We start from the raw sequence: 23609 nt of genomic DNA, 5'->3' as shown, positions 1-23609 counted from the left end.
AAACAACATTTAAGCAAGTAAATGGCAGCTGGAAAGTCTTCCCTGGTGGTTCAGTGGTAAAGAATCCACCTGCCAATGCAGGAGACGATGGCTCCACCACTGGGTTGGGAAAATCTCCTGGACTAGGAAATGGCAACCCACTCTAGTATTCTCGCATGGGAAATCCCATGGACAGAGGAGCCTGGCAGAGTCCACGGGGTTCCAAAAGAGTCGAACACAACTTAAGGACTAAAGAACAAACTAGCCAATCACATGTTTGGAGGCAAGAGGGCTGGGGATGATCCCAGGGGACAGAATAGCTTTGGCACAGTTGTGTTTAATATAATGTATTTCCCAAAATACCAGCCTGACCTTTTCACAAACTCCTCGAAGAGGATGCGGTGAGAATACCCCTGCTGGCGGATGCTGACTGTCTCTAGGATGCCCGTGGAGCGGAGCTGGGCCCGCACTTTGTCTGTGGAGAACTTCAGGGCCTCTCGGTCATCATTGGGCTTGATGCAGCGTACAAAGTGGGGCTGTCCCACCACCATTTTAGAGAGCAGATCCATCAGAGAATACTACCAGGGGAAAAAATGCACAAGAAGTGAGGTTACCAAAATCATAATGGATAATTACAACAGTGGCTGGCCCAGGCTTCCAAGGCAGTTTGTCACCTTGTAAACAACTCATGGAACCTTTGAGGCTAAACAAGAATTCAGCAAAAAGAAATAACAATATAAGTTCTGACTTATATTGTTCTGTACTTATAGCTGCCTGTGGATTTTCTTTAAACATTACCTAGGGCCAAGCAATATCCCACTTGGCAGAAACTCAGCCATCTAAGAATTTGCTTAGATTATCCCATAACTCTGTTGCCAGAACTAGCTTGTCTCTGGTATTTCACGGTGATGCTCCATCAACTGTATCTGTAATTTCACAGGTCCAGCTTTCAGGGAAGGGGTCAGTTGCCTCCTTAACCTAACAATCACCAGAAAGTCTAAAGCAAAATGAGAAGAATAAAGAGGGCAAAGAAAACAAGAAAACTGGACGGTAAAAGGAGATTCTAATGAAGGTAAATTAACATACACCAAATGGCTGTGCAGAGAGCAGAAAGAGCACATGGAAAACTAGGGGTGCTCTCTGTTTCTCACAGACATTCACAGCAGCAGGTCTTCTTTTGGACATGTCTTTGGGGCAATTACAAGCCACACATAAAATCAGTCCCATTATTTCATAATTTTACCTGCTACTGATCCAAAATGGTGTTAACCTAGCTTGGCAATGCGCCATTTTTTTAGCATTTGGGGACTAGTATTTTGAGGACACCCAATTGTTTGTTATGGATATACTTCTGAAAAGTGCATGCCAATGGCTTCTTCTGCTGAAAGAGGGACTCTAGGATCTTGAGGATAACCTTATAGTTAGAGCCTTCAAATCCCATACATGCAGAAACTAGGAGAGTATAATCAAACCACTAAGGGGATCAGGATAAGAAATAAATGGCAATTAGAAATGTCCAACCATAAGTGATGAAACAGGGGCTGAAAACCTACCTGTTGGAGAAGCTGTAGCAGGCATCACTACATCGATGGAACGCTGGACCCAAAGACCTCTAGGTCCCTACAATCCATACACTGAGGCCCATTCTAGTCTACCTCTAAAGCACAGGTCAGACTTCTTGGCTCTAGGTCCTTCTTGAACCCACTAGCTTTGGGTGGAACCTTCTTTCCATGATGCTGGCTCCCAGGCCCACCCTCCAGCCTGCCTGGCAACTCCAGCTCATGATCCACTTGACTTACTATCCCTGCCAAGTCCCTTACTTTGGCAACCCCACCTTACAACCCTATGTTGTTGTCCCTGGTTTCAGTAGTTCTGTCTTTGGACTAACAGCATCTCCATCGTGAAGTTGCCTGGACCTCAGTTCCCCATGGTCAGTGATCTCTAATGGGTTCCCAATCGCAGTGCTTCATAATTTGAAAAGAAACAAATCTGTGCAAATCAGTACAAAGTGACAGTCTCTTATCTTTCCTCTCTAATGCGCATTTGACAGAGTCCTTATGGAGACAACATTTTTACTCAAAAGAGTCATTCACCAGGTAAAAATATCAGGAATTGGGGTAACAGAGATGGGAAATAATTGTGCTCAGGCAAATGGCTCTTGCAATGGGTCAATTCAGTCTAGGAAAATAAAGTTGAAGCTAAGACATATTTTCTCATGAACTTGATAAGCCTCCTTCTGGAATTTTATTAACTACTTTACTTCTCAGTAAATATGCTGGGAAAGTGGCTGACTCCAGTAGCTTTAAGGCCAAGGAGCAGCTGAAACACTAACAGAATCAGCACATTCAGTGGACTATGTGCCAGTGGCAGAGGGCCCTCTGTAGACACTTGCGGTCTCACGCTGTACTCAAGGGTGGGTTCCCTGTTATAATTCTCCTTTCCCTACACCTCCATCTTTCCTAACTGACTCTGAGCTTTGCTCTTGTTTCAGTGACTCTGTGGTATCTAGGCCTCTTGTGCGAAGGGCTGACTCATCTTTTCTGAAAACAGGCAGAGAAGAGATCAAGAAGACTCCTTACCCGAAAGTAAGAAGCCATGGTTTGCCCCTTCATGTTGGTGGTTTCTTCCGGATGCCGTATCACCTCCAGAGTGTCCACCTGGAACATAAGCAGAGACAGTGGTTTGGGTATAGAGACAGCTTATTTTCTGACATTTCCCAAAATGTGAAAGGCTATTTGATCAAATACCTGAGGGGCCTTGATGTTTATGATGTAATAGTACATACTATAGTACATACTCATTTAAAGACATCTTAAAGAAAAACAGAATTTACATCGTTCTACTTATTTGACAATGACCACACTCTGTGATATACTGTATGGTCTCAGTACAAACCCCAACCATGTTCTTTCTGTATTTCTCAACATTCTACTGGGCCCTTATTTAGTTCTCCAATAATGTCATATGAGACCATGCTATTTTTAAAAAGAAAACTGGGTAATAACATATGAAGCTGGGCAATTTCAAAGTGAAAGTGAAGCCACTCAGTCGTGTCCGACTCTTTGTGACCCCATGGACTGTAGCCTACCAGGCTCCTCAGTCCATGGAATTTTCCAGACATGAATACTGGAGTGGGTTGCCATTTCCTTCTCCAGTGGATCTTCCCGACCCAGGGATCAAACCCGGGTCTCCCACATTGCAGGCAGACACTTTACTGTCTGAGCTGTGAAAGTCGCTCAGGCATGTCTGACTCTTTGCGACCCCCATGGACAATACAGTCCATGGAATTCTCTAGGCCAGAATACTAGAGTGGGTAGCCTTTCCCTTCTGCAGGGGATCTTCCCAACCTGGAGAATTTTGGCCTGGAGGATTCAATGGACTGTATCATCCATGGGGTCGCAAAGAGTTGGACAAGACTGAGCGGCTTTCACTTGCACTGTAATTACAAAAACACAGACCCAAAGCCCAGGTTGCACCACAAGAGAATTAGTGAAATCCTAACTGCCTTCCTGCTATCAGACTCTGACCCTGCAACATCCCTCCTGCTGCCCACAGTTCCCACGTGTTCACTGTGGACCAGAGCTTAGAGTACACCTGTTCCCAAGCATCTGCCCCAAATACCTGGGCTGACTGGAAGAATTTATGAATGAAAACCACGGTAGCAAACAATTGCAGGCACCCTGTATTCCATCATTTTATCTCAATGATAAAATGCCTGCTTCTGCACACACAGAGCTGTTTGGTTTGCAGAGCATATGAGCAGCGTCTCAGCACCAGCCTCCGTGGTAGCCTCCCATCTGCTCGGAACAGGTGGCAGGGGTATGAAGCAGGAACATTTGAACTGGAAGACGCTGCTGTCAGCACACGTGTTCCACTCAGTGGACTGCTGCCCGGGCAGCTACCTCCCCGCAGGGTGAGGATGTCTGCAGCCTTGTTCAACAACAGTGAGAAGAGGCTACTTAGAAGGGACAGGGCCATGGGAGGTGGCTGAATAACGAGACTTATTCGAGGGGCATTTAGGAAACTGTTTGCAAAACTGAAGAAAACGCTTCAACTGGCTTGTATAAAGAAAACAGGTATGTTTAAGAAGGGGAATAAACAAGGAACTAAGTTTTCAAACTAGAAAAGCAACCTAAATAGTGAGCAGGAATCTGAGGGTGTCTCTGAGCAAAGTGCCATGAGCGGGGGGCAGTGCAGCTTTCTTTTTCTAGGCTGCAGACTGGATCTGTTCCCAGAGCCATCGTTTCATCTGGATGTAGCTGAGCAACAGTATAACTGCCTGTAGCTGTTTTTGTTTTTTTAATGAGAAAGGAGGAAATGACAGCTCTGTGTTGAAAAGGAAGGTTGCTCTCACATAGAAAAGAAAAAACACAACATACCACCCACCTGCATAGGTCCGATGGCGCTACCTGCAGGGACCACACGGAAGCTTCCTTCCCTGTCTCACCCTCACTAGGGGGACACAGCTCAGCATTGGTGAGATTTGGGGAAAGCTAATTTGGACTGAAGCAAGGAGGATCTTGGCTACGGTCTGCCTTTGGCCAAACTGTAAATTCTGACAGTTTTCCTAAACATTCTTTCTCCTTATTTTCTTTCTCCCCACCTGACTTTCATACACACACACAACTTTTGAGAATTTTTCCACTATTTCTTTTTATTCAGAGATCCTCCCTGAAGAACCACAGCTTGCTTTGAACTCTGCTTTTCCTCCTTCATTTCCCTCCCTTTTTATTCAAATTAGCCGGCTAGTGCCAGCCCCCCAGGCTCTAATCCACTGTGAAAGGGCATCTGGGAAACTCATCCATATTTCTCTTATTAGTAGAATTTACCTGTTACCCTTCTTCAGAACATACAGCAGACCCTTGGCATTTGAGAATTTTAACAGTTTAGTGATTAGGAAAATCTTTGATGTATATTAATTCTGCTAAGATATAACTTTAAAAGTGTGATATATACTGTTTTCAAGATCAGTACCCATCCCCTGTAGCAAGTTGGAAAAATATAGAATGAAGCACCAGTTTGCAATCCAAGATACAGGGCTGGAAGTATTATTAACTTACCAAAGCCTGTTATTTAAAAACCACTGCTGTGCGCACACACATACATGAGGTCAGTCAGTTCCTTTATTGCCATGTTTGATTCAGTTTTAGTAATCACCCAGCATGACTTCAAGTTCTGCTCTTTTACTCACATACAGAGTAACTCTTGGGTAGTAAAAACCTATTCTCCTACATATAACTTGGAAATGTTAATGCATGTCTATAGTTCACCACCTACATATCTAGTACTATATTTTAAAGAACAAATAACATACGATTGCGGTTCCTTCTGATTTTAGAATTTGGAAAGGTCTTGGGTTGGTCAAGGGTCTCTTGGATTGGCAAAGGGTATTTGCATAGTTATTAAGTTCCCCTGTACATGGAATGGATCTAAAAGAGGGACTTGCACTTTGGACAAGGGACATACAAGAAGTTGCCTCTCTTGAACTTTTAAAGTAGGAGGACTTTGTCTGCATTGGGCCTGCCATGAACTCTGTGCTGTGCTGTGCTAAGTTGCGTCCAACTTTGTGACCCTATGGACTGGCTCCTCTGTCCATGGGATTTTCCAGGCAAGAATACTGGAGTGGGTTCCATGCCTTCCCTCCAGGGGATCTTCCTGAGGGATAGAACCTGCATCTCCAGCGGCTCCTGCATTGCAGGCAGTTTCTTTACTGCCGAGTCACCAGGGAAGCCCACCATGAACTCTGCTGCTGCTGCTAAGTCACTTCAGTCGTGTCCGACTCTGTGCGACCCCATAGACGGCAGCCTACCAGGCTCCCCCGTCCCTGGGATTCTCCAGGCAAGAACACTGGAGTGGGTTGCCATTTCCTTCTCCAATGCATGACAGTGAAAAGTGAAAATGAAGTCGCTCAGTCGTGTCTGACTCCTAGTAACCCCATGGACTGCAGCCTACCAGGCTCCTCCGTCCATGGGATTTTCCAAGCAAGAGTACTGGAGTGGGGTGCCATTGCCTTCTCCGACCATGAACTCTACAGAACAGCAAAAAACTCAAAGCCAAAAGAAATGCAAAGGTTATTGTCTAAATTAAGAGCTTGTCTTTCTGAACTGATTTCGTTAATAGTTAAAGCTAAGTGTTAGTCGTTCAGTCATGTCAACTCTTTCGGACCCCGTAGACTGTAGCCCACCAGTCTCCTCTGTCCATAGGATTCTCCAGGCAAGAATACTGGAATGGGTTGCCATTCCCTTCTCCAGGGGATCTCATCCACCCAGGAATAGAAACTAAGTATCCTGCATTGCAGGTTGATTCTTTACCATCTGAGCTACCCAGGAAGCCCCCAAGCAATGGTTTTAATTTAAAAAATAAAGTTTCTTAGAAATGATCCAGAAAGTAGATTCTATTGAAGCCATCATCTAGCAAACTGTTCTTTCCAAAGGCGGGGATTTCACAACAACAACAACAACAAAGTCTTTTCTGTAGATTCTTATAAATTTTTACCTCAGATAGGAGGAAAAAGGTTGGGAGAGCTTCCAAGGCTCAGGGGGTTTGTGCTATAGGGCCCAGGGCTTGGAATTGGACACACTTGGTTCAAATTCTGGCTCCTGTGCTTAATAGCTATGTGGACTTTGACTTATTAACTTTCCAAAGTCTGTGTTATTTAAAAACCACTGTCTTGCACATTCGCACACACAGAAAAGGTCAGTCAGTTCCCCTTCCTTTATTACCATGTTTGATTCGGTTTTAGTTTAGTAATGCATGGGGTTGCAAAGAGTCGGACATGACTTAGCAACTGAACAACAATAATCAATATTAAGGATGCTGGGTTTTTATTTCATGGAATAAGATGAGTACTGAGCAACTTCACTTTCACTTTTCACTTTTATGCATTGGAGAAGGAAATGGCAACCCACTCCAGTGTTCTTGCCTGGAGAATCCCAGAGACAGGGCAGCCTGGTAGGCTGCTGTCTATGGGGTCACACAGAGTCGGACACGACTAAAGTGACTTAGCAGCAAGGTGAGTACTAGCTCCCATGCAACATAGGAAGGAAATATTTTTATTTATTGGCAGAGAAAATACTTCCAATGAAACCAATTTCAAAATGATCAGTATAACCAATATTCTGGATAAAAACATCGTCTGTCTAACCCAGTATACCCTTCTTCTACACCATCAATTGATATAACCATATAAGCCAACTGGGGCTAATCAAGCTTGCTTTGTCAAGAAAGTCCACATGACAAATGTCCTGCCTGATTCCTTGTGAGTGGTGCTAGTTAGCCTTCAAAATAGTCATGAATAAGCTTTACAGTTTGTGGTACAGACTCCAGGCCCATAGGAAATGAGCAAGCTTCCGTATACATATGGACTACACACATGGAATTTTAGATGGTTATCAAAACATGAGTAATAAAACATTTATTGTTTCCAATGTGAAATCACTATACTAAACACTTTGCCTACATTATGTCAATGAATTCTCAAAAGGCCACTATGAGGTAAACATCATTGTTACTACTATTCTACATATAAGGAAGTTAACGCTCAAAGATTTTAGGTAAATTTCCAAGAGTCTTGCAGCCAGTAACTGGCCATGCCTAAGTCTGAACCCAGTTCTGATTCCAAAACCTACTCCTTAAACATAATATAATGCCTTTATATGTGATTTGTTATAAGTTATAAAAATCAGTCTGAAAGCACGGTATTATTAAAAAGATTTGCCTCATCTGTCAACTAAATTTACTCTAGGATAAAGACACAGCTTCCAAAAAGCCTTGAAAACCATCTACATCTCAGTAATAAATGAAAAACTGGAGGAATTTTTTCCTTTGGTCTCAGTAAGTACCTACGATTTGCATCTCCAAACCTCAAAAGTGTTTATACTTAGCCTCCTGACAAAGCCTTTGGTCAAGAATTTTTACTGCTATCAAGTGACGCATCCATCTCTTAAGGAAAAAGCCCCTGCAGCATCACTCCCCTCAAAAGTCTCCATGGCGCTGAATGAGGAAGCAAGGCTGGTGCGGACAGCAGCCCAGGGTGGGGGTGCTGAATGTGGTGGAGGCTAGCTTCCGGCAGGGCCACCTCTTCTACTTTTTCTTGGATAAGGCAGAGAGGAATTGGTGGAGCTTTTTATTGCTGTTGTTACCCTCATATTTTCTGATGCCTTAATTAGAATTTTCAACTCATCTTCTCTCCAAGGGAAAATAGATCTCTAGTCATTTTCATCTCACCTATATATATATATTATAGTGATGTAAATACACGCCACACACTGGAGGGCACACTTCTCACACAGGCAGTGCAGGGAAGGAGATAACAATGTGTGGATAGGGAGTGTGGAAGGCAGAGGAATAGGTCCTAGCAGAATCCAGAGGTCAAAACATCAAACTGAGCAAAGGAGGGCAATATGGGCTGACATCGAATAGTACACAAGAGACTCTCATTTTTTTTTTTTTTTTTGGTCATGATCCTTTTTAGAAGGAGTCTCAGTTAATCAGTTCAGTGGCTCAGTCATGTCCGACTCTTTGCGACCCCAATGACTGCAGCACGCCAGGCCTCCCTGTCCATCACCAACTCCTGGAGTTTATTCAAACTCATGTCCATTGAGTCAGTGATGCCATCCAACCATCTCATCCTCTGTCATCCCCTTCTCTTGCCTTCCATCTTTCCCAGCATCAGGGTCTTTTACAATGAGTCAGTTCTTCACATCAGGTGGCCAAAGTATTGGAGAAGGAGTCTGGTGGAAGCCAATGACTCAAAAAAAAAAAAAAAAAAAAAAAACCACACATATGGTTGATCCTCATCATTTGTGGATCTATATTGGTGAATTTGCCTACTTGCTGAAATGTACTTTTAATCTCCAAATCAATCAATGCTCACATGCTTTCATGGTCACTGACAGACATGCAGAGTGGTAGAAACTGATACCCGGATGTGCATGCTCCCAGCTGAGGTTGAACAAAGTGACACTCTCTCTGTCTTCCTGTTCCAGCTCTCACACCATAAACAAGTATCTTTTTCAAGGTGTACTTAAGTGCCAGAATTTTTCCCTTTTTTGTGCTTTTGACTGGTGATTATACTGTTCAAAATAGCACCTAATCACAGGACTGAAGTCCTATTGAGAGTTCCTAAGAGTAAGAAGGCTCTGATGTGCCTGTTGGAACATATTTGTGTGTTAGTTTAGCTTCACTCAGGCATGAGTCACAGTGCTGCTGGCCTTGAGTTCAATGACACAAATACTGTATTTGAAATAATGTTTATACAAAGAAATATGGCATATAGTTAATTATTTATAAGAAGTATCTACAGTGGACCCTTCAGCCACAGAGGTTTGAACTACATGGATCCACTTACATGCAGATTTTTTTCAATAGTAAATACAGCACTACTACACAATCTATGGCTTATTGAATCTGCATCTGTAGGACTGTGGATACAGAGAGTCCACTGTAAAGTTATTAGTGGATTTTTGACTGTATGGAGGGTTGGTGTCCCTAACCTCCGTGTTCTTCAAGGCTCACGTGCATTAAATATAATGTTTTTAAAGAGAAACACACACAATACAGGTTATATATTAATCAGTTGACAACAGTATTGTGACCAGAGGCTTGCAGGAGCCTAACCATGTATTTCTAGGAGCAATGCTTCAAGATTTGCTGATTCAGCATTCACAGAAGCCGCATAGAACATAACTTTTGTGAATAATGAGGATCAAGTGCATTGAACACAAACAACATTTACATATAATGTCTCATTATATGTACATACATTTACTCTCAGAACCACTGAAACCCCTCTGTAAACCTGACCTAGGGTCCCACATAACTCATGTTAAATAGCCCTAATATCCTGCCACAAATGCACATGGTTGAAAAGTGGAATATTCTATAGGATTGTGCTAACAATGTGGATGTAAGAATTACTGCTAACAAAGATGATCTGAATCCTTACTATGTGCAGGTCTTTTATTCTCAGAGGAAGTGAGTATAGATATGTATGTCTGTATCAATTTGGGGGTAATATTCATGAATTATATGTGGTTGTATTGATTATTCTTTATCAAATGAATCATTTAATATTCAGTATAAACAAAGGGTAAGAAAATTGAGAGACATGACCCCTGTTTATTATCCCCTCAACTTTCAGATCATTATTTCTTTTCTTGCTGCTAGTGTACACAATGAATATTAAGCAGCCATTCCTTGAGATTTGGGCTAAACATTAGCAGGAAGAATGCAACAGTTAAAAATATTTTACAACCGGACATTTAGCAACTTGTCTAACACCCTCTTTGCATGGATAAGTGCATCACTCATTTTTCAGAGAGCAAAGCGGAGTAATAGGAGGGGGCTTGGTTTCTTTCTTCCCTGCTGACTCCTTTCATTATCCTACTCTACATTGGTGATAGCTTCAAGAAAAAGTGGAATGTGTGCACTTCTTCCTGTGGCTGTGGATGTGCACGTGTGCTAAGTTGCTTTAGTCGTGTTCGAATCTGCAACGCCATGGATCAAAGCCCACCAGGCTTCTCTATCCATGGGATTCTCAAGGCAAGAATCCTGGAGTGGGTTGCCATGCCCTCCTGCAGGGGATCTTCCTAACCCAGGGATTGAACCTGCTTTTCTTACATCTCCTGCACTGGGAGGTGGGTTCTTTTCCACTCGCATCACCTGGGAAGCCCTTATATCTTCCCAGATGGACTTTGTTTTCAAGTGTCATTGTTCTATAAACTTAAGTAGTATTTCTGAGAATCAGGTAAAGGGGTCTGCATATGCCATGTGGCATGAGGATTATTTTGAACTGAAGACATATAAGTAACAACAGTTGCAAGAAGAAGCTTTTATGAACTCCCCTTATCTGCCTAAAAGCAAAGCCTCCAAAAATAATTCAACTGTCATAAATCCCCTCCCTGGGAGCTTTGCAATCAGAGAAGATTGATTCCTATCACCAGAGATGAGAGGTCAGCACTGGGATAAGAAATTACCGAAATAGATAGTGTCATATAAAACTGTTATACTTTCCATTTATTTTCCTAAGGACCATTTATTTTCCCCAAAAGTCACTGATTGTCCCAGAAGTGTCCTTCTTCCTCTCTTCATCTCCTATTAAGATGGTATAGAAACCTCAAAATCTAACGGGCCCTTAGAGTCACTATTTTGGTGAACCTCTGTATGTATATCATTAAAATATGTTTTTTTTCTCTTGCTAATCTGTCAGTTCAAGTTGAATTCAGTCATCAAACACTGAACTTAAGAGGGTAGAGGAAAAAAATTTTTCCCCTGACACAGGATTGTAAAGGATTCCATGATGATGTTTCAAATCTCTTAACCCCAAATTCCTAAATGCCTCAGTCTCTATTCTAGACTTCCTGGGTAGTGGGTCAGATAAAGGAAACTAATCCTGCCCACCTAGGATGATACCTAGGGTGGGAACGTCTTGTGGTCCACAGTACTTTGGGTATAAACCTACAACTCACCTTGAGTCTCCCAGAACTGAAATGCGGAGGCAAAGATCTTGAGGCTGCTGTTATCCTGGCTCTTGTCTGGGCCAAGTTACCTGTGCAAAGAAGACAAAAAATTAAGGCAAAGAAAAAGTTAAAGAATAGTATGATAAGTAATTTTTCCCTTTGTGTCCCTGTATTTTTCAGAATGTTCTAAATGATCTGCCCTGAACTTGAAACATGTGGAAAAATTTTGAAATTCAATTATATAAATTATAAGTAAAATATAATATTTATAAGCTATAATTTGTAATATAAATTAAATTTATATTAGTTTAATAAGCAAATAAGAAAGCACAAAGTCTCCCATTCACTTAACAAGCTAGTGCTTAGTCGCTCAGTCGTGTCTGCTTCTTTGTGACCCATGGACTGTAGACTGCCTGGTTCCTCTGCCCGTGGGATTCTCCAGGCTGGAATATCAGAGTGGGTTGCCATGTTCCCCTCCAGGGGATCTTCCCAACCCAGGGATCAAACTAGAGATTGAAGGAAATTACTATAACATAAGAGAACCATATATGAAAATCCCATAACTCATGCACTCAACAGTGAAAAATTGGAAGTTTTTCCTCTAAGATTAGGAACAAGACAAGAATGTCCACTCTCACCACTTCTATTCAACATAATACTGGCAGCCCTAGCTAGGTCAGTTAGGCAAGAAATAGAAATTAAAGGCATCCAAATTGTAAAGTAAGAAGTAAAATTATCTCCATTCACAGATGACATCATCTTACATATAGAAAACCCTAAAGATCATACACATGCACTAGCAAATGAATTCAAAGTTGTAGGATATAAAATCAATATATAAAAAGTTAGTGGCATTTATATACACTAACAATGAAAATCTGAAAAGGGAGTTAAGAAAACAGTTCCATTTACAATGGCATCAATAGGAATAAAATACTTAGGAGTAAACTTAACCAAGGAGGTGAAAATTTATACACTGAAAACTATACAACACTCCTCAAAGAAACCAACAAAGGCACAAATAAATGGAAAGCTATTCCATTGTGAGGGAGAAAAAAATATACTTTTTCCTCTACCTGTTAGGGGAAGCACACTGATTGAAACCGCCCACCCTGGCCAGGCACCATAGTAACCATTTGCAAGAGTTGTTTTATCACAGGAGGTCCTGGTAAGGAACAGGAAACTAATAAGCCTCCACCAACCAGAAAAGTTTGAGAAAGGTCAAAAGGAGACACCACCTGTCCGCCCACCTCCCAGAATCCTTCTCTCTGGCATCCATCTTGGCTGAACAAGGCGTGTACCACCAGGAAGAACTCTGAGTCAGAACAATTGGCTAAGGACAACCCAGAAACTAAACCCATCACCATAAAACCCGAGACTGCAAGCCATGTGGCAGAGCTGTTCTCCTGGGTTCCCTTACCCTACTCCTCTCCACCCAGGTGCCCTTTCCCAATAAAATCTCTTGCTTTGTCAGCAGATGTGTCTCCTCGGACAATTCATTTCCGAGTGTTAACAAGAGCCCAGTTTCGGGCCCTGGAAGGGGTCCCCTTTCCTACAAAATACCCACCTTAGGTTCACTGGCTGGGGCCCTACAAATTAGACTGACAGAGGATAGAGTAGCAAGAGAAAAACAATCAGAAGTTTACTAATGCATGCATTGCACATATATATAGGATTACTCAGTGATGAGTAATTCAAAGGGGTGGTTAGAACTTGGATTTATATAGATATTAACAAAAGAACAATAAATTGATAAAGAAGTGAAAGACAAAGAAAAAGAACTTTGAGTTTCCAGGGGTGGGAAATTATGGTAAGGGTAGATATATAAGGAAGGGCTTCCCTGGTGGCTCAGTGGTAAAGAACCCACCCGCCAATGCAGGAGATGTGGGTTCTATCTTTGGGTCGAGAAGATACTCTGGAGAAGGAAATAGCAACCCACTCCATTCTTGCCTGGAAAATCCCATGGATTTTCCATGGACTGTGGTGGGTTACAGTCCATGAAGTCGCAAAAGAGCTGGACACAATTTAGCCATTAAACAACAAAAAATACATAGGGAAGCTATTATAAGATAAGGGCTAATTTATTATATAGATTCCTGTAATGGTGCTGTCTCTGAGTTGATAGGGTCTAGAGTTGTCTCTGGTGATTAACTTCTGCCTTTTTTGGTAGAGAGGAAAGGGGGCACATTTTTACAAATTTATGCCCTGCTTTTGGACAAATGCAGGGAAAGCAGAGAACTTTTCTTATATCTGCTCCTTTTCAATTGCTTTCAGCTTAAAATAATCCTTATGGCAAACTGGCATATTTTGGGGTGGCATATTCTGTTACCCTGGATTGTGTTCATGGATTAGAAGGCTTAATATTGTTACAATGTCCACACCACCCAAAGAGAGCTACAAATTCAGTGCAATCCCCATCAAAATCTCAATGACATTTGGACAAATAGAAAAAATCCTAAAATTCATATGGAACCCCAAAGGACTCCAAAACAATCTTCAGAAGGAAAAGAAAAAACTGAAGGCCTTCTATGTCCTAATTTCAAAATACATTACAAAGCTATAGTAGTTGAAATAGTCTGGCAAAACAATACTGACATGAAGATAAACATATAGACCAATGGAACAGAACAGAGAGCCCAGAAATAGACCCATGCACATATAGTCAAATAATCTTTGATATGGGTATTAAGACTACACAATGGGGAAAGGATTATCTCTTCAACAAATGGTGCTGTGAATACTTGGCATTTACATGCAAAAGAATGAAACTGAAACCCTATCTTATACCGTACTCGAAGATCAACTCATAATAAAGACTTAGACGCAAGACCAGAAACTATATAAGCATAGGGGAAAGCCAATAATTGGTCTGGACAATTATTTCTCAGGTACGACACCAAAAGCACAGGCAAAAAAAGCAAAAATAGACAATTGGGACTGTATATCAACAGGGGAAAAAAGATGGGAGAAAACCATCTATCTCGTAAGAGGTTACTTTCCAAAATGTATAAAGAACTCCTACAACTCAACTCTTTGCGACCCCATGGACTATATAGTCCATGGAATTCTCTAGGCCAGAATACTAGAGTGGGCAGCCTTTCCCTTCTCCAGGGGATCTTCCCAGCCCAGGGATCGAACCCAGGTGTCCCACATTGCAGGCAGATTCTTTACCAGCTGAGCGACAAGGGAAGCCCTATAACTCAGCAGCAAAAAATAAAATAAGCTGATTTAAAAATGGGCAAAGAACTTGAATATACATGCCTGCAAAGATGACATACAAATGGCCTGAAGGTATATGAAAAGATTCTTAGTATCACTAACAAGGTAATGTAAATCAAAGCCACAATGAGATATCACCTCATACTTATTCGAGTGGAGATTATAAATGAAGAGGAATAAAATATCTCCCTTTGGCATACTGATTATTTTAAGTTGTTATTTTTGAGAAACGTAGACACACATGAGGCTCTGAAAACTGAGCCGAAATTACCCTTTTGTAAGAAAACTTTACAAGAGGAATGAATCTCCATATGTAAAGGCGTCTCCCTCTCCCTACTGGAAAGAGAAGGATGACTACATGATTTTCAGGGCTGTTATGGGCACTGGATGAAATAATTCATGAAAAGCATTATAAACACAGCTCTGGTACAAGGAAAGTGCTCACTTTGTGTTACTAGCATTGATGATGATGATTTGCTGTGAACAGTTCACACGGTCTCAGTAGAGGGCAAGAGAACAGGGACTTGTACTAATTTGCTACTGTGAACCCTGGTTTGTAAAAAAAAAATTAATGAAAGACGAGAAAAAATGATAAGGCAACTCCACTTTGAACGTCCATCTCTTAGCCTCTCTGATTTCTGCTGCTTTTTGCCTTTGAAGGGTCTGAGTGGCCTGCTGGAACTCTCTTCTCCCTTCCTCTCCACCCACCCTTCATCTCCTCTCTCATACTTAGCCCCCCAAACCAAGAGATCTGTTTTACCTAAAATGTCATTTGATTGTGTAGCAAAATAAAAAGTTGTCAGTGGAAGGAGAAGCTGCAATTTGTGCATTTGCAAGACACTAAAGATTTCAAAGTTTTTAGCAAGTCTAGCACAAAGATGTCCAAATGTTTTCTCTGGCGATATCTTCAGAGGCTAAACTGTGATTAATAGCCCAGAAAGAATCCTTTGAAGCAGGATTGGTGACATCAAAGTCGTAATCCAGGGGTGGCAGGAGCTTTATAATGAGTGGGAAGCATTTTAACACATTTCAAAGGATTTACAGCATGAATAAACAATAGACCTCAGCAGATGTGCCACACACACCTTTCAGAAACATAACCTATAAGAAGTTTCCATTTTAATTTAAATGTAAATACAGTGTTCACACTTCTTTCAAATGTTAAGCATCCTCAGTGCTTCACCCCCCAGTCTCTTTGGCTAAGGATGCCTCACTGCTCCAGAGCACCCTCCTGTGACTCACTGACATATCGGAGAGGGAAAAAATGGAAGTCAGAGGCATTGGATGGAATTTGTATCCTATGTGGGAACTGGGTTAGGAAAGAATCTAAAATGGAGCTTGCAATGATCCCAGATAATTTCTCTGCTTCCAACTTAAAGCGAAAGAGACAAGTGGTCTGAAGACAGGGCTGAAACTTTTAAAAGATGGCAATTTCCTGCCTGCTTCAGAGGATTTTCAGCTCTTGGAAAGCAACCAGCACCCAGGATTTCAGCTGCCTCTTAAGAGTTGCCCGAGATGATGGGTTGCGGTTTTAAATAATCAGGCTTGAAATTTGACTTCCCTCTGCTGCCCCCTCTGGGTTTAAAGGATTGGTTGCAGGGTTCTGGTGGTGACTGCTGGTGGGCATTTGTTTAGGAAATTTTCCTGTTTCAATTTTGCATAACACAAGAAATAGGCTAATAAGCTAATAAATGATTGCAAAGAAATGCTGAAAAGTAAAAGGCTGGTGTCAATTGCTGCCCGAAAAGGAGTTGCAAAGAAAACATCAGCTCTTTTTTTTGCCAGATTAAGTTATGTGAGTATACCTGAGAACTACTATGTGTACCCCGCAGTCAGTGTGGGTGAAAAGTGAAAGTTGCTCAGTCGTGTCCAACTCTTTGCGACCTCAAGGACTGCAAGCCTGCCAGATTTCTCTGTCCATGGAATTCTCCAGGCAAGAATACTGGAGTGGGTGGCCGTTTCCTTCTCCAGAGGATCTTCCTAACCCAGGGATTGAACCCAGGTCTACCACATTGCAGGTGGATTCTTTACTGTCAAGCTACCAGGGAAGCCAAGTTTGAATACTGAAAACCAAAATCACACCTTTCTGTCTAAATGAGAATGACCTTGTGCTATTCCTGTCCCCATTAACATGAATTTCTTTTCCAGGAGTCTCCTGTCCAGACAAATGGTTTGATTGTTCATTACAAGAATTTCCCCAAAGACCCAAGACCCATCAACTCTTTATGAAAAATGTCCATTGTTTAAACTCCATGGTTCTGTGAATTCCTTGTTTCAAATTCACACATTGCTGTTTCCATCAATCATGGGCTGGTTATATTGTATGTGATCCTTGTTATTGCTGTTCAATACCTTAGTCGTGTCCAACTGTTTGTGACTCCATGGACTGCAGCACACTAAGCCTCCCTGTCCCTCACCATCTCCCAAAGTTTGCCTAAGTTCCTGTTCATTGCATCAGTGATGCCATCCAGCCCTTTCATCCTCTGACACCCTCTTCTTCTGCCCTCAATCTGTCCCAGCATCAGGGACTTTTCCAATGAGTCAGCTGTTCATATCAGATGACCAAAATACTGGAGCTTCAGCATCAGTCTTTCCAATGAATATTCAGGGTTGATTTCCCTTAAGATTGATTAGTTTGATCTCCTCACTTTCCAAGAGACTTTCGGGAGCCTTCTCCAGCACCACAGTTTGAAGGCATCAATTCTTTGGTGCTCTGCCTTCTTTATGGTCTGGCTCTCACAACTGTACATGATTACATGGAAAGACCATAGCCTTGACTGTACAGACCTTTGTCAGCAGAGTAATGTGTCTGCTTTTCAACATACTGTCTAGGTTTATCATAGCGTTCCTGCCTAGAAGCAATCACCTTCTGATTTCATGACTGCAGTCACCATCTGCAGTGATTTTAGAGCCCAAGAAGAAGAAATTTGTCACTACTTTCACTTTTTCCCCTTCTATTTGCCATGAAGTCATGGGGCCAGATGCCATGATCTTAGTTTTTTTAATATTTAGTTTTAAGCCAGCTCTTTCACTCTCCCCCTTCACTCCTCATCAAGAATTTCTTTCATTCCTCTCCACTTCCTCGTGTGATCCTTATGCAGTTCTAATTAAGCCCTCTCACTTCGACTCATCTTAAATCAAACTTGACCTCTCAACAAATTCTGACCCAGCCTTTCCTTCTCCAAGACACTGTCAAAGCTTTGAGAGATGGTGGTCTCTCTTCCTGTGGGGAGCAACGAACTCTACTTTGTCTAATTATAACAGGCAGGGTGAGTAATGTTTAGGGGGTCAGCTTGGGACAGACTTATGCAGGGGTGAGGCTTGGAGTAAATGAAATGTTCTCATTTTAGTTAACACTGTAATCAATAAAAATGCAAGGGGTTAAATTCAGTAGTTGTATAAAACATACTAGAGTATTTTGTATGTTTTTTAAAAAACCACTTAGATAATGATCTATCCTATAAGTCTATATAACAAGAACTTGTTTCAGATTTGATACACTGAGATAACTTAAAATAGTGACAAGAAAATGACACAGTTGTAGGAGGAGGAGAGAGAAAGGGTAATGTTAGATTTTGTTCTGCAGATTTCACTCTCTCCTGGCCTTTATCTATGGCTTTGAGTGTTAATATCAATAAACGGACAAGGGGGAGGTGGAAGAGTTCCCAGTCTACTTAATCTCTCAAGAAAAGAACACAGGTAATTTATGTATATGTGGAAGTGGCTGTAGTTTTGTGGAGGGAAGAAATAAAGAGATCAGCCTGTACTCTTAGCTGTTCTAATGAAGAAAGATACGCACATACAGCAAATGTTCTCTTCTGAATGCACAACCTAGACTTTACCATGTATGTGGGAAATTTCATGCCCAAAGGGAACCTTTCCCCGTTTCTGCATTCACTGGCATTTGTCTGGAAATTTAAGGAATTTCTGCACAATGAACACCTTTACACTATCTGCTTGAAGGAAGCCAAACCAAGGTTTTCACTGATTTTTTTTTTTTTCCATTTAAAATGAGAACTACAGCTTTAAAGATTTGTGGCCCAGAGATTCTAAAATTGTATAGCTGAGGAAAAACGAATAACTCCTTTCCTCTTTAAGTTTGAAAACTCATAAACAGGATGTCATCTCAGCAAACAACTGAATCAAATCATCAGAACGTGTCGAGGAGGCAACCAGACTTCCCTTCAACTCAGTCTATAGTGGAGCTGAGGCTTCCTGCTTCCTGCAGTTTACTGCCACATGGGTGGAAACTGCCAGTTCAGCCTATCTTAATAAAGACAGAGCTAGTTAAGAAAAGCCCTGGGTATTGTCTGCCTTCCCCACATGTTTCACTTGGAGTTTGCTTGGAAATACCATGACTGCCAAGTGGCATGACATGTGTTCACAAAAGTGCTGGAACCTAGACAGTTGATACCTATCCATGAAGACTTAAGCCACTGAGAAAAGCATGACATTCACAGACGCATACCTGCCAGTACTCACACACATAAGGATCATTTATTTCCGTCTCAGAGCAACATCCATATGCAGCAGAGTGGTTTTGAGTCCAATAAAACCTAGTCTTGGACAAAACTGTAATTTAGCCAAAGGATATATTCGAAGTCCCATACACGGCTTTTCACATCCCTATTCCCACTTCTGAAGGTCAAAATGGCTTTAATGCTGTGTCTCTTCCCTATCCCAACAACCAGTTTTCCTATTTCCTTGCCCCACCCTGGAAATCTCCCTAGCAGACCTTCTCCATACTCCCATTGAAGCTCCCCTGTCTATGTTCTAAACCTTCATGTTACTATTCTTCCCTGACAACTAATCCAGGTCCACTTTCCTCATGGTTGGATAAATGTGTTATTTCACATAGGTGAGATGTTTGCATATGAAGGGGAGCAGAATTTGTCATCCCAAAATATGCCTCTCTAGCATAAGTATTATTTCAGGCTAATTATTTTTAAGAAATAGTCATCATAGGAGAGGCTCTGAAAACTGAGTAGAAATGACCCTTTTGTAAAGAATTTTGGAGGGAGAAAACATGGAAAAGGAAGACTTTATTAAGACATCATAAGTTACTGGTGGGACCATAGACAAGCTTAGCTAATTTTGCTCTTCCAGTGGCCTTATGTAGCTACTCATCCAACCATGTGGCCAAAGGTGAATGGTTTGGATACAAGCCACTATGGGACTTACATTTGTTAGTTACTACAGGGGGCAGAGTCTTGAGTAAAATCTCTTGTGGGTCAGGTTGTTGCAATACAGGGAACCCACATTTCACAGTCTAAGGCTAAATGACAAGGCAAGAGAGAATAAACTGATTACTAAATAATAAAAAATATTTTACATAATATAAAATAGGGATATAATTATATTTTTATATAATATTATATTTTATATAATATAAAATAGGATAAAAAATCCCTCCCTAGAAGCTCTGCTCAACACAACTTATCTATTGATGGTGGGTCAGTTCTGGATTTCTCTATGTAAAGTATAACATTATGTTTTCAATTAAGTCTGAAAAAGCCACCCAGTGTTTCAGAAAACAAGAGGCTGGTAACTTCACATGTTGCAGGATGATGACTGAGTGCTTGAAATTATAAGTGCTTATTTAGTTCTCCCTCTTTAGCCTGGAAGCAATGAAAAGAATGCTAGACTCATAACTGAGAAACCTGAATTCTTATCCCAAGCCTATCTCTGACTTTAGATCACTTCTAGTCTCTATGACTCAACAGTATGACACCTCAAATGAGAAGTCTGAGTAGATGAGCGGTCCTCCACTTGTGTGTGCTGCAGCATTTTGCCATGGCACTCATGGAACAAATCCTCTGTGCTATGCAGCTGAATCTAGATCACTGTCTGCTAATGCGGTATAAGAGGGGTAGACTCTAGAGAGATGGGACTACAAGGGATAGTGTAATGTTTACCTGGTACCAAAAAAAGATTGCATGACATCTGGGGCCAGGGCATGTGAAAACTTTACCTAGGCTGTAAATCAGAGAGCTGGTCGGTCAGGGCAGTAAACAATATTGATCAAAAGCAACATCAAGGGGAAAATTCACAAATGATACATCTGATAATGGACTATTATACAAAATATACAAAGAACTCTTGAAATTCTACAATGAGAAAACAAACAACCTGATTTTAAAATGGGCCGAATACTTTAACAGAAACCTCACTAAAGAAGATACACAGATGGCAAATAAGCATATGAAAAGATGCTCCACATTATAGATCATCAGGGAAATGCAAATTAAAATGAGATACCATTATACACCTACTAAAATAGCCAAAATCCAGAACACTGACATCATTAAATGCTGCCAAGGATGTAGAGCAACAGAAACTCTCATTCATTGCTTATGGGAATACAAAATGGGGCAGCTACTTTGGAAGACAGATTGGTGGCTTCTTATAAAAATAAACATACTCTTACATATGATCATCAATTATGTTCCTTGGTATTTACCCAAAGGAGTTGAAAACATGTTCACACAGAAATTTGTTGCCAAAAATTGGAAGTAACCAAGATGTCAGTAGGTGAATGGAAAAACAAACTGAGTTATATCTAAGACAATGGATTATTTCGTTCTTAAAAAAGAGCTATGAAATCATGAAACGACTTGGAAGAACTTTAAATCTGTATTACTAAGTGAAAAAAGTCATCTGAAAAGGCTAGATATTATATTATTCCAAATGGAAAATGTATTATGCCAAATAGGAAAGGCAAAACTATGCAGACAATAAAAAGATCATGGGTTCAGGGAAGAAATTAATATAGTAAATGAACTGGAGTAAAAAAGGTTAAGGAGTGTTGGGTTTGCATTCAGGTCTGAAAGTCTATTGATGGTTGTGAAATAAATTTTAAGAGACTGCTGAGTTAGGGAAAACAAGAGAGAACAAAACAAAGGGGATAAAGCTAAAGTCTACGTGATGTATTATTTCCTAGCAATCTGGCAAGCAACAGGAGAGGGGAGGATGGCGATGATAGTGCACGTGTCTGTGCTCAGCAGACTCTCTGTGACCCCATGGACTGTAGCCTGCCAGGCTTCTCTGTCCATCGGATTTTCCAGGCAAGAACACTGGAGTGGGTTGTCATTTCCTTCTCCAGGGGATCTTCCCAACCCAGGGATCAAAACTGTGTCTCTGCATTGGCAGGCAGATTCTTTACTGAGCTCCTGGGAAGCCCAGCTTAGATAAATTGAGGAAGCTTAAGTAATGATTTGACAGAGGCGAGGATATTTAATTTGCTAACTCTTCACAGCTGATCACCATGAGAAACAAACCCTGGCTCTGTTTCTGGGGTCTCTTTCCAGTTACTCCTCCACTTCCTTTGCTTTTTTGGCGAAAGTGAGCTTATTCAGATCTCTAACTTGCATATCACTCTTCTACATAATACATGAGAGAGGGGATAGAGGTATAATATTTTGCTCCCCCCAACGATGTTTTAAAGATTAAGTAATTCAAGGTGATAGGGACAGAGTAAAGGAAGAAAGTAGGTGATTAAACTGAAAAAGTACAGGAGACCCCTGTAAATTAAAGATCATCCCAGAAAGCAGGTTTGCTTAGCAATAAAACCATGTGACAGAAACATGAGACACACCCCCAAAACAGTGAAACAATGGTGGAAGGAGATGTGCATCCTGCCCAGTGAGCTCAGCAAGTGAATGATTCCTCGCACATGCTTCTCCTCATTCACTAAAAACAAAAATACAGGAAAAGGTAGTATTATATTAAAACCTGAAATGATTTACCATAGTTTAGTATGTTACTGCCTTTTGGTCTATTTCTGTAGCAGCATGACAGTTTCCGTTTGACCATATAGGGACAAAAAAACTCCCTTTCCCAATGTGGAGGAGTGGTTTATGACAGAAACTTGATGTCTACTCAAGAAAGATACAGAATACGGTCTTTCCAATCCTCCCCATTTTTCCTTTGATTATAAAAATGTAGCCACTAAGTTCTCAGGGAAGCACTGCCTTGCCTGCCTGCTTGCATCTCTTACAAGTGTCCTACACTAATATACTCCTTCCTTGCCTGTCACTCTAACTCTCACTGAATTATTTCTACACCAAGACAGAAAACCCTTTGTTTCACTAAGCCCTGAAACACATTCTGTGATTTCAAAGGTGCTTATCTTCAGCATCGTCATAATATGTATTCTCCAAATGAAAAATTATGCTTCTTTCAGTTTGGATATTAGCAAATACCAGTCATTTTGAAAAGCTGATTGCTAATATGAATGCAACCATCATTTATATAAGTCATTTTTTTTTTGATTGAGACTCTGAAAGCATTCAAGGTTAACTTTTGGTCTATAGGTATTCAAGTCCAGTTTTCTCACTTACCAATTATTTTGCTTTCTTTCAAGGAATGACTATTATCACCTAACACCTTTTCAAAGACCTACTCTAAACATTCAGGTGCAGAACTTGGAGAAAAACTGTAGCTGCTTAAAATTCCAGAAAATAAGGAGAGGCAAACTGAGAAAGACACACTCTATAGGCAACAAAGCTTATAACAGGCCTACCTGGCCAGTGTGACTTGTGTCTAAGCTACAGTGCTACAGGTTTTCTAGACACCAACACATACATATTTCTCACTCTCTTCTTTTGCTCTCCTTCCTCTCTCTTTCAAATTTTTGTTCGTTTTTACGATTCATAAAATGGCACTGATCAAAAAGATTCTTCTACTGAATCTGATATGTGTCATAGTGCTGAAGGATGAAGTTTATGTAAGTTTTATTTTTTAAGTACAGGCATTGTTTTTTTTTTTTTATTGACTATGCCAAAGCCTTTGACTGTGTGGACCACAACAAACTCTGGTAAATTCTTAATGAGATGGGAATACCAGACCACCTGACCTGCCTCTTGAGAAATCTGTATGCAGGTCAGGAAGCAACAGTTAGAACTGGACATGGAACAACAGACTGGTTCCAAATAGGGAAAGGAGTACATCAAG

General features: G+C 41.0%; 1 protein-coding gene across 1 annotated transcript in view; it reads right to left on the bottom strand.

Annotated features, from left to right (window-relative positions):
- Window positions 1-351: 351 nt before the first annotated feature.
- Window positions 352-23609, bottom strand: part of MYO3B (myosin IIIB) — a gene marked incomplete at its 3' end in the record, with an annotated part of 319055 nt that continues 295797 nt past the window's right edge. Inside the window, exons 23-25 of the mRNA XM_010849415.1 lie at window positions 11448-11527; window positions 2559-2636; window positions 352-557 (exon numbers count right to left, since the gene is read on the bottom strand). Of these exons, the coding sequence (XP_010847717.1) occupies window positions 352-557; window positions 2559-2636; window positions 11448-11527 (364 nt within the window). The remainder of the gene's footprint in view (window positions 558-2558; window positions 2637-11447; window positions 11528-23609) is intronic.

This window comes from Bison bison, unplaced genomic scaffold, assembly GCF_000754665.1.
Source record: "Bison bison bison isolate TAMUID 2011002044 unplaced genomic scaffold, Bison_UMD1.0 scf7180017864282, whole genome shotgun sequence".
NCBI lineage: Eukaryota > Metazoa > Chordata > Mammalia > Artiodactyla > Bovidae > Bison > Bison bison.
The sequence above is the reverse complement of the archived record's forward strand: the minus strand, read 5'-3'. Positions and strand labels throughout refer to the sequence as shown.